This window comes from Lepisma saccharinum, chromosome 9 (assembly GCF_977018435.1).
Source record: "Lepisma saccharinum chromosome 9, izLepSacc3.1, whole genome shotgun sequence".
Classification (NCBI taxonomy): Eukaryota; Metazoa; Arthropoda; class Insecta; order Zygentoma; family Lepismatidae; genus Lepisma; species Lepisma saccharinum.
The window spans coordinates 59,132,016-59,144,511 of record NC_139237.1 but is presented as its reverse complement, the minus strand read 5'-3'; the positions used below and the strand labels follow the sequence as shown (position 1 = coordinate 59,144,511).

Below are 12,496 nucleotides of genomic sequence, written 5' to 3'. Positions count from 1 at the left end.
GCAAAGATGCATCGTTCTTGTCAGTTGTGTGTGTTTTTACTGCTTGACTTCCTCTTCCAACATATTTTTGCAGAGAAGCATGATGCTTTTATTTGGAAATTTTGATTTTGTGCCAGTTTTTTTACCTACTTTAACTGTGCATTTAACACATAATGAGGAACATGACTGATTTTTCCAGTGACACTCTGAAACTTGTCGAATGCTACTTTCAGGTAATGTTTGTGTGTGTACAAATTAGTTTTTCAATACACACGCACATCCACAGATGCACGGACGTATATATGTACTTACGTATGTAAATGTAAGTATTCAGAAAATGTAAGGTATATTTTATTTTGTTCTATCAATGCATGTATTTTAATTTGATAAACTAAGAATTGTAGTAAAATAATGTATTTGTATTATTTAGAACTATCATAAAATATACATTTTTAAAGTTGACAAATCTGCTTACAGGTACATATCCCAAAATACTCTGAGAGGAAGTATTGTATTAGAAGGACACTCACCAACCAGAGGAAATACAATTTCAAAGAAAGGTCTCCGCAACATCACTATCTCACAAACAAGAGGCAAGCTTTGCAACTCAAAAGAGTCAACACTAGTTACATCTGGAATGGAGGATAATGCAAGTAATTTGAAACCACCAATTGGACATGGAGAATCTGATAGTTCCCGTACCTTACTAGGTGGCTTTCATTGCAGTGTATGCAACAAGGTGATCACTCGTAGATCACACTTTGAAACCCACATGCGTATACATACTGGAGAGAAGCCATACTCATGTCCAACATGTAACAAAGCATTTAATCGGAAGGAAAATCTGAAGGTTCATTCAAGAGTCCACTCGGGACTGAAACCATATACTTGTCCTGTATGTGACAAGCAATTTAAACACAATTCAGTTTTAAAAAATCACATAACAATGCATTCTGTGAAACCATACATGTGCAGATTATGTTGTAGAGCTTTTGCTACTGAAGATGATTTAAATAGGCATTCACTTCTCCCACATATATAATAAGAGAATCATGGGGAAGATTCAGCCTCATTTAATATTGCGTTATGCCATATACCAGTCGTTAACCCTCCACCATACGTGCCGTTGAGTGAGACTCCGAAACTAGGAAATTTTGTTTTATAAAGTATAATAAAACAGGTTTGAGAGGGCACCTTCTCAGTAGCTTCCCTCTTCACTCTTAGGAAGGTACTGGGGCAGCTGACAGCAATAAACATTCAGTCCGTAATTGGCAGTGAGTCGATTAGTTTGAAAGTGGAGTGGTACTCCACGCGCGTGCATCTGTGTATTTAATATTTCTGGGATAAATGCATATGTAATTCATAAGGCCAATACAAAGTCTGAACCGCCAAGAAAAGATTTTTGGAAAATCCTTGGTAAGGAATTCTTATATGATTATATGAAAGTTAGAGTTACTAAGATGAACATTCCAACATCAATTAGGCTATGTTTAGCTGAGATTTGGGAATTCCTGCAGATCATCCGGAACATAGGAGTAACCAAGAAGAAAGAACAAAAAGAGAATAGGCTTACACGTTTTACATATAAAGACTGTCAAAAATATGTATGTATGGGACACATTGTTAGTTTTGTATGCAGTGAATGTTTTAAGATGCAAAAGGTGAAAATAAACTGTCATTCAGATAATCAGTAAAATAAATTAGTTGGTCCATTTTTGTCAATATCCTGTGTGTTTTATTTTGTACTATTACTATAATAGTATTACTATCATTATGATAATTATTAGTAGTATTACTGGTATTTAGTCCTTTCCAATTATTCATTTATATTTTAAACATAAACAATTTTAGAAAAAAACTTCTGTGTAATATTTACTTAAAAGAGTTAAATCAATAACTTTGTATACAAGATGTAATGACTTCGTAAATGGAAAATGTACAGTCCAAACATGTGAAATATGTAACAAAATATTTAGATACATATTTAAAGGTAATAGAACGAATATTAACAACATATTATATAACAAAAATATTGAAAGTACAGATGCGAGTGACACACTGCGTGCGTCTGATGCTGTTACAAGTGCTCGTGCTTGTGGAACGGGGTTAAATGTACATTTATTTTGATGGCCTGTTTTTCCAATTTTAAACACATGTGTTTCTAAATTGAAAAGTTTTTGTGTTCGTAATTTTTCAGCTTGTAACCAGACATATTACAATACATAAAAACATTGAGCCTACTGATTATTAAGAAATAGAAGACAGGAAATAGAATTTCAATGGATAAATCTTAAAATAGTGTATAACATTGAATCTGCATATAACTTTTTTATGTTTTTCTACAATTTCTGAATATTTAGTGAAATATTTTTGAGTCATAAATATGGCTGAAGTAAATTTGCATAGCAAGTGTAATAGTCTAGAAATGTTCCATTTTATGTTGAATGAAAGTTAAAATATATTGCTGTATTTTTCATTAGTTATTTTATTTATTTTTATTTGTTTGCACGCACTGTTTTACAAGTTGACTATATTGTTGACAAATAAGTGCTTCAGTGTTTTCTCCATTGCAAATAAATTGATTGTTTTAATGTATGCATTGGCATTTTCAAGATTTCATGTAGGTTTATAATAATAATAAAGTTTTTGTGAAATTCAAATCTGTTATATTTATTACCTATGCAGTTTTTTCTAAATGAGTTTTACTTAAGTTACAAATATGTTCTGTTTTTCAACTAGTTCAAATATCACCACTTATTCTCTCCCTTTTGAATTATTATCTATTTCTCATTAGCTGACCAGTAACAGAAGTTATGAATTGAATGCACATATTATGCATAAAAAACACACATTTCCCACCATTTGCCTCCATATAGTGAATATCATGTGAGTTTGAATATGGGTACATAACAGGTATAAAATAGATAAGCTCACCATGGAGATTCAAGAGATAAAGAAGAATATACGTGGCTTGAAAATGCTTGTGAATTGTAGTTATTTTTATTATTATAATGAATTGCATCCTTACCTTATTTTTCAGATAACGGAATGCATTTTTAACTTATCACTTTAACTATCTCATTAATTTCTAATGTACCAATAATCCATATATTAGTAACATGTCAGTACGTTAATGCATAGGGTGACCATATGTCCTGTTTTGACTAGGACAGTGCCTTTTCAAGCGTGTTCCAGTTGTTCCGTTCATGTTAGTAAAAAATCACTATTTGTCCCATCTTATAAAAGTCTAGGAGTTAGGCTTGAAAAATCAAGTCTAAATTTGAGACATTTCATTCTAAAAAAATGTTGATGCAATTTTTAAACTAGCATCATGGTAAAACAGCTGAACTATGTTTCAAATACTTCATACCGATCAAAATGTTTCATTGTCTTTTAGAATGTTTAGCAGACAGTACTTCACTGTTAGCTCGTGTCGCGGGTTGTACTGTTTTTGTGTGTTCCATTATTAAATAACAAATTTTGTAGAGCAGTGAATAAGCTTGATCTAGAAGCATACATGTAGTTTTAGTACAGTCATGGAATAATGCTCTTCTCAAGAAGAATGGTTGTTCTGATAAATACTTGAGTGTAGAACTAACACCATTTTTGGGCAAAAATATTATGGGTCACCCTATGAATGCATCAAGCTGGCTTTCTTGATGGCATGGTAGTAATTCTATGTCCTCCTAAGGAAGTGGTCCCAAGTTTGATCCCTGCTTGTGGCAGAATACACAGATGTCTGTATCCCAATTAAAACACTAAATACATCCTCATTATCCTTTATGAACAGAAAGTGGACTTCAAACAAACTTTGACTTAGGTTGGATACCCAACATATATTGCACATATCTGTGTGTCGCCAAAGAATGTGTGTTTAAAGCATTACCCACATACAGGTATTGGACAAAATAATGGAAACACCTGTGGAAGTCAGAACATCATGTATTAATACGGTGTTGGGCCACCCATTTTATGCAGTTCCCACCTCACTATTTTGCATGACACTGGGGTGTTTAGGTGCTGATTGAGTTCTGTAGTCACTTTGGCGGCCGTTGTTTTCTTCTGCGACGTCACAATATGCTTCAAGTCCCGGCAGTCCCTCTCCTGCAGCTTCATCTTTTGACCACTATTGTGCTTCACTGTTTTGTGAATAAATTTAATATGGTTTCAGATTTTTAAATGTTCTTTTAGTATGTTATACTTATATATATTACACACAAATAGCACCAATCAGTTTTCAAAATGTACACTATACGCCCTCACACAGGCTCGAAGTCTCCCTGGCCAGGCATCTATTGCAGCACGGATGAGCTTGATGGGAAGGTCCGCCCCTGCTGCTATCAAGGAGCACTTTTAACTTTCAATTATAGGGTGCCTATTCTTGCAGGCAGTCCTCTCTAGCTCTGGGCACAGTTTTTAGTCCAAGGTACTGAGATCATGGCTATCAGATGGCCAATCAAAAGTGGAGATGAAATCGAGTACACTGATCTTCAGTCACCGTCGCGTCATCCTTGCCTTATGAGTTGGGGCAGAATATTTCTTGATCATCCAGGATTCATTGTGAAACATTGTTTGGTTAAACAGTGTCACGAGAGGGTCCAGGACACTTTCCACATACATTTTTGCACGGCTTTTAAGCCCTTTTCTCAAAAATGAGGCCTGGTGGAACTCTCATAGCTCACCCCCCACCAAACCATGACTGAGGAGGGCTGGTGGCATCTCTGATTTTTTGGAAGGCATACACCTTTTCATTTTGGCAGTTAGAACTTTATTCAGTGGTGAACAATTTCTTATCAGTGAAGAGAATCCTGCAATGCCCATTGGCAACGTACCGCTGCAGGAGCAGTCTCGATTTCAGTTCCCTCTGCTTCTTCACTTGTGTCGTCAAGGAAATTTCCAGTACTCCACCGGTAAGCTCCAATTCCAAGGCCTTCATTAACTACCCTGAACATTGATTGTTGTGAAATGTTCAGCTCCTGTGCCATTATCACTTGCTTCCGGATGGAATTTCAGTCAATACCATGTCCGACGTCACTCCACAATATATATACTATTTATATTTCTATACTATTTATAGTTTGGATATTATGTTGGAGTCATCGTGCATACAACACAATTATGTACTTTAAACTGCAATTACTTTTTTCATGATCGGATGTGCACTATATCCTGTGCTGTACATTGTCGTGGTGTTAGACATGTTGCATGGCCCTATCTCCTGAATGTAGAAGAAAAGAGAATTTGTAAAGCTATAGATAAAAAGTACCTCACCAAGTAGATGAAGAAGCTTTTATAGAGGGAACATCAATGTAGAAGCAATTTGCAACATGGTTCTTATCAGTTAAGTTCATGTATGTTTTTCTTTTTCTTTTTTTCCAGCACTTGACTTCCTCTTGCATTAGATTCTTGCAGAGAATCATGATGCTCTTATTAACAATTTTTCATTTTGCACTAATTTTTTATTTACTTTAAGTGTGCATTTAATACATAAACAGGAGCATGTTATTACATGACTCATCTTTTCCATTGACAGTCTAAAACTTGTCCAACGATACTTTCTGGCAATGCTGGTGCATGTGTGTAATAATTGTTTTTCAATCTACAAAAGTATTTTTTTTTATGTTTAAGAATTCAGAAAATTTAAAATATATTTTCCATCATTCTCTCGATATGTGTATTTTAATCTGATGATAAACTAAGAATTGTAGTAAATTAACATATTTGAATAATTTAGAATTCTCATAAATTAAGCAATTTTAAAATAATCAACTCTCCTTCCAGGTACTTATTTCAAAATACCAGGGGAGGAAGTGTTGTATTAGAAGAACATTCACCAAACAGAGAAGTTAATATGATTTCAAATAAAGGTCTCCGCAACTTCACTATCTCACAAACAACATCCACATTTTGCAACTCAGAAGACTCACCAATATTTACATCTGGAATGGAGGATAATGCAAGTAATTTGAAACCACCAATTGGAGAATATGATAGCTCACATAACCCACAAAGTGGCTTTCATTGCAATGTATGCAACAAGGTGATCGCTTTTAGATCACGGTTTGAAACCCACATGCGCATACATACTGGAGAGAAACCATACTCATGTCCAACATGTAACAAAGCATTTAAGCACAAGGTCAATCTGAAGGTTCATGCAAGAATCCACTCTGGACTGAAACCATATACTTGCCCTGTATGTGACAAGGAATTTAATCAACTCTCAAATTCAAAAAGACATATTGCAATGCATGCTGTGAAGCCTTATGTGTGCAGTTTATGTTCCAGGTCTTTTTCTACGGAAGGTGATTTAAATATTCATTCACTTCTCCCACATATATGATGAGGAAATTTGCACACTCGCATACATACATACATACATATAATTAATCATGAAGATCAAGCCTCATTTAATTCATATACTTTATAACAATTGTTAAATGTACATTTAGTTTGAATGGCCAATTCTTTTTTATGTAATTTTCCTCCTTGACATACACCTCTTTTTAAATTCAAATGTTTTATTGCATTTGTGATATGCAACATGAGAATAGGTGTAATACAGTGCATAGATATTGAACTTACTCCTATATTAGTGAAAAGAGGCAAGAAAGATGGCCAACAGATCTTAAGACAAACTTTCATTTTCAAGATAGATAATTAGCTCAAGATTTATATACATATAAAATAAAATTTATAAACTATAAACTATAGTGTGGATCATGGAATATGTGATATTGTTTTTATTTTTCTACTATTGTGGTCCCTAACATGACAGGGATGATTTTGTATGTTAAGTGTAATACAATGGAAATGATCCCTTTTTGTTCAATGAAAGTAAAAATTCATATCTTTTTCATTTGTTAATTTTCTTTACCTTCCTGTCTGATGAAAAAAAGATTATGAGATATTTCGTTATAGTATGCTTTATTTTTTTCAGTGCAAATATATTGAGTGCTGTTGTCATCTTTATGTGTATTTTTAAAATTCTATGTAAATTTATAAATAATAAATTCAGTCGGAAATTAAATTGTGTAATATTTATTACTAGAGCCCGGATTTCCATGCACAAACAAACAGCAAAATATGCATGCAAATATGCACGAAAAATATAAAAAATATGCACTAAGATATGCATGAACAATTATTTTTTTTCCAAACATCTTACCTTAATGACCTTTGTTGCAATGAACTATGAACGTCTTCCTTAGGTTTTCTTCTGTAAACCCTCTGCGCTTATCAGTGAGAAACGTTTTGTAGATCGAGAAGTTCCTTTCTACATCAGCAGAAGTCACTGGTGCATGTGAGAAACACCAAACTTCCTCCTGTATTAGGTCCTCTTCCAAGTCCACATTTTCACCATTCAGTACATTTGCAATGTCACAGATTGTTCTGTACCCGGGATTTTTGTCTAATACTTGGTGAAGTTTTTCTGACACTATTTTGGCGACACCGTGAGTTTCACTGGAGAAAGATTGCGATACTTCGCCCAACAAGGAGAGTGAATGCTGCAAAGGATTATTACGGGACTCTTAACTGTGTAATAATTGCAGGTATACTCGAGAAGTGGTTGTGTATGTAATTTAATTCGTTCTCAATCCCACTTCTAGAGAAACATTTCTGTGACACACAAATAGCGGCTGCGTCTTCTGGTTTTCGTGAGTCTATGACTGCCTTCACTTCATTGAAATTTTCTGCATAATACGACACAGCTTCTAGCCACGAGCCCCATCGTGTTAATACCGGTTGCGGAGGTAACGGAACATTTTTCGCCAGTTCGCGAAAGAGACGTACTCGCGAAGGAGCTTTCACAAATACTTTCTTTACATTTGATACAAGTGCATCTACTTCCGGGTATTGGTATCTGATTATTTCTGCTACGCGATGAAGACCGTGTGAAAGACAAGTCAGATGGACTAATTTAGGATACAACACTTTCAAACCAGATGTTGCTTTGACAATGTACGGGGCCGCGTCAGTAACAAGCAGTAACACATTGTCATACTGGATGTGATCTGGCCACAACAAAGTTAACGAATCATTAAATAATTTCGCAATTGTGGAATGATTCACTTTCTCAAACACCTCGATATTCAGTAAGTAGGGTTTACCACTCGCCTTCATTGCACCAACAACAGCATTGCAAACACAACGTCCTGCCGCGTCAATAGTCTCATCGATAGACACCCATATTTTCTCGTGCTTCAACGCTTCCCGAATTTCTCCCATGACCTCATTAAAACAAACAGGCACATAGTTTTTACGTAGCGTTGATTCATCTGGCACCTTCTTTCCCGTGTACTTTTCAAGGAAACCTCGTAGATGGGCATTGCTCAGTTTCCACAAAGGAATATTAGCACTCACAAACGCAGAACACAGATCTACATAGAATGAATGTATCACTTACTGTGCATTCAGATGTTGAATTAGTGGACGCGGTAGTAAGCAGTTGTTGTTTACTGCGATATCTTCTTTGAAGGGCTTCCCTGTGTCTTGCTGAATTGACATGTTGAGTAGCTTGAAATTTCTTCTCTGCTGAAACTCTTTTTTCGCACACCACACAGAACAAAACTGACCCATCTTCTGTAAATACACTACTTCCAAATTCTTGTACGTATTTACCAAACAATACTGCCTTACTTGATTTTTCAGATGGCATGTTTAACACAACACAAAATAACACTTAGACGTTCGTGAACTCCTTTGATACTAACAGCAGAAACCCTTTCCACATAGTTGCCAAGTCGCGAGAAAGGCTTCGCGCTAGTTGACAGTTGTAAAAGCATCAGAAGGTGCTATATCGCTGTTGTTTAAAAAGCACTACATAAAATGCTGGAAAAAAACTTTAAAAATTATAGTGTATATTGTATATTAAATTGGTATGTTCGCCATTCGGTTATCGCCGTGCAGTCGAAAGTGAATTTACCAACTATTGTGGGCAACAAACTCAACGCTATTATCTCTTGATAGACTATGAAATATGCTAGTATGTAGCAATAAAATTCGAAATATGCCTTATCCTGCAAAGTTGAAGAAATATGCATGCAAAACAAAATTCACTCAAAATATGCACTTATATGCGCTATCATATGCGTCTCAAAAGACTCTTTACAAGTTCGTCGGAAAGAAAAAAATATTTTCCATAAGTTTTTGATTGCTACATGAAACATGCATTTTGCATAGAAATCCGGGCTCTATTTATTACCTATGTAAATGTCTCTGTAGTAGTGGTGCTTACATTTCAAATGAATTTTGTTTTTCAACTGCTCTGGTTATCACCACCTAGTTTCTATATTGTCCCCCATTTTATTTCATAATCTCTGTCTCATAAGCTGTAGATCCCTAATTAGAAAATGAATTGTATATTCACATGAAAAAAACTCCCACTTTCCACTATTTGTCGCCTTACTGTTATCATTAGGGAACGGAACTTTATGTGCTAAAAAACTCAGAAATATTTATTTTTTATGTGTCATAAATGTTGAAAATATGTGATAAAAACAGGAAAATATGTGACAAAAATAAAAACATTTGTTAACAAAAACAAACTATAACATGCATTTTAAACACCTGAAATTAGTTTCTAAATGATTACCTCTTAGCGAGCTATTTTTTGGAAGAGTTACAGTGGATCACCATAGTTTTTTCCAAATTCTCCATTGTAAATCTGTGACGATTATCTCTAAAAAGCATCTTATATTGTGAGAAAGATCGCTCCACGTCACAAGAAACAATTCTTGCATATTTGAATCACGAAATGTCACTAACGCTTAAGTTTTCCAAAGCTTCGTCTTCCTCTACTTCACTTTCCAAAACACATGCAATTTGGCACAAAGTTTGAAAACCTTGGTTTTTCCCAAAAAATTCTGTACATTTAGACATTTAGATCCAGTGAGTTCTTGCAGTTTCGTTTCTACTATACGGACTTTACCAATGGAAGCTGCCAAAGTGTTCGCGGACGATTCAAGCTTTCATATGGAATTAGAGAGAATGGACAGGTTTTGTTGAGATGTATGCCAATTCGACTTTTAAGGAGGGCTCCATCAACAGTTCTTGCAGAATTCTTCTTTGTCGAGATCATTTACAACAGATGCAATTTTTTCAAAGTTCTGGGCATAACATCTGCATTCAACCAAGTGCCCCATCGCGTAACTACAGGTGTAGGGGGAAGGGGAACCTCAGAACATTTTTGTTTAAAAATGTCTATTCTTCTAGGCGACTTCATAAAAACTTTCTTCCCATTTGAAACCAGTTTATCGACATTGGGATAAAGAGCTCTTATCTTTTCACATATTCTATGCAACGCATGAGCCACACATTTAACGTGCACCATTTTGGGGTAGCTAACGGCAAGGCCTACTGCAGCTTTTTTCATGTAAGCTGCAGCATCTGTCACGAGGAGAAGAACATTGTCAAATTTTATGCCTTCCGGCCACAATAGCTGCATTGCTTCATTAAAAAGCCTTGCTATCGTTACGTGTAGCCAGCCCCAGCTACTTACAGCTATTTTCTCCCAATAGGATCGTAGGCGAGGTGCCAGAAGTCTGCCAGCGAGCGTGTTCAAAGACAAAACAAACCTAGCACTCTCGATATGAAAGAGGTGCAGAGTATAAACATTTTTCCTTCGAAGATTTCGAGGTAGATGAAGTGAATGAGCGATTTTATGTATTTAAAATGAAAATACGCAAAATATGTATTTACATACGGAAAACTGGAAAATATGTGTTTTTATGTAAAATAAAATTTGCTGTGTTGACATATAAGGCTATGATCAGAATTTTGGCAAAAATGAGGGTCTGTATCTTATCGCAGAAAAAACATTTATTTACCTAAAGTTCCTTTCCCTAGTTATCATCGTGTGACTATGAATATTGGTGCATGGAAGGTATAAAATAGATGACCTCACTATGGAGATATACAACAGAAGGAGAGGATATGCATAACATATTAGCTATCAAATGTATTCCTTGCCCCTAAATGAATTAACCTATTATACTGTAATTTAATGTTGCGATTGTTCAAATTTGAACTTTTTCTGCATGATTTGGGCACTCCAATACCAACCTAAAAAGGCAAAATCCCCGACTAGCTGGTGAGGTAAGATGTTGTGATCACAATGTCATTTGAGAAGCAGCATGTCAGGCACTGCATGATTTTTTCATGTCAAATGAAGCAGAGTGCAACTGAGGGAAAGGAAAAGATTTGTTCAGCTTTGGGTAAAAATGCCGTATCGTACAGCACCTCCAGAAGTGTTTTCAGCGATTGAGAAATGGGAATTTTAATCTAGAAGATGACAGGCTGGATAGCCAAAGAAAGTGGGAAACTGTTGATCGGAAATCCAAAAATGAAAGTCAGTTGATGATTTGTTAGAGTAATAACCTTGAGAGGAAAATATTCTCTACCGGAAATGGGACTAGTCACGTGACATTACTGAATGATAACGCCAGGCCACACACAACAAAAGGAACTAAGGAGTCCATTCATTGAGTTAGGGACTTCTTCCTCATGTGACTTATTCCCCTGTTTTGGCCCCTGCAACAGCATCTAATGGATTCTCACATTAGAAACTTTGATGAGGTGGAAAATAGAGTTGTTGAGTTTGTAGACTCTAAACCCCCACGTTCTATTGCCAGGGGATTTGCCAGCTGCCCGAAAGATGGCAAAGGTGTATAAATTCCAGTTAAGATTATGTCGACAATTAAAATGTAAGTCTATTTTCCATGAGTAAGCATTTTCTTACTCTAAAAAGTGCCAGGAAGTAATTTGTACACCTAATGCTTGATGGTCCTTGTGAATTTTAGTTATGTTTATTATGAATGAATTGGAAAGCGTAGTGATAGTGAAATTCATTTTCATTTATCCCTTTTGTTCATAATTTATTGTGTTTGAAGTCCACTTTATGCACAATAAAGCTAATCGGGACTGGACCTACAGTTTTAAGTGGTATCCGAAATCTTATGAGCCTCCACCAGGTATTGATCCTGGAACCCCTTGATCTTACCACTATGCCATCAGGGTGGCCCCACTTTTACTCTTGCATTAATCTCCGATGTAATGGTAATTCGTATATTAGTAACATGTTAGTAGCTAAATACATTAGCATGGTTTCCTGATGGTGCTTTGGTACTTGCATCTCTTTGTAATGAAAAAGCCCCAGGTTTGATCCCTAGTTTTGGCACAATGCACAGGGGTTAATATGATGCCTACACTCTTAAGTGAACTTAAAACACAAGCAACACCCTGGTTAATCCTATTGTAGTATGCATGAGTATATTGCACACACATATTTGTCACCAAAAAATATGTAATTCATAACATAACATATTTATATTTTGGACATGTATGTTGGAGCTATCATGTTATTCAACACACCAGTGGTTCCCAAAGTGTGCACAGCAGCACCCTGGGGGTGCCGTGGCTGGCTTACAGGGGTGCTGCGAAATGTTCCAATAATTTCACTGAAATGTCACTTTATTCCAAATATGTGCTGATATACTACTTTCTACACAAAAGGTTT

The 12,496-nt window shown here is 35.6% G+C and overlaps 1 protein-coding gene across 5 annotated transcripts in view; it reads left to right on the top strand.

Moving 5' to 3' along the window:
• Positions 1–12,496, top strand: part of LOC145992069 (uncharacterized) — a 343,509-nt gene that overhangs the window by 233,938 nt on the left and 97,075 nt on the right. Inside the window, exon 4 of one of the 5 annotated variants that reach the window (XM_083128244.1) lies at positions 457–1,064. The exons of the other annotated variants lie outside the window; for them this stretch is intronic. Coding sequence (XP_082984370.1) covers positions 457–1,021 — 565 coding nt within the window. The 3' untranslated portion in view covers positions 1,022–1,064. Of the gene's footprint in view, positions 1–456; positions 1,065–12,496 lie in introns of those variants that run through there. 5 annotated transcript variants of the gene reach the window in all.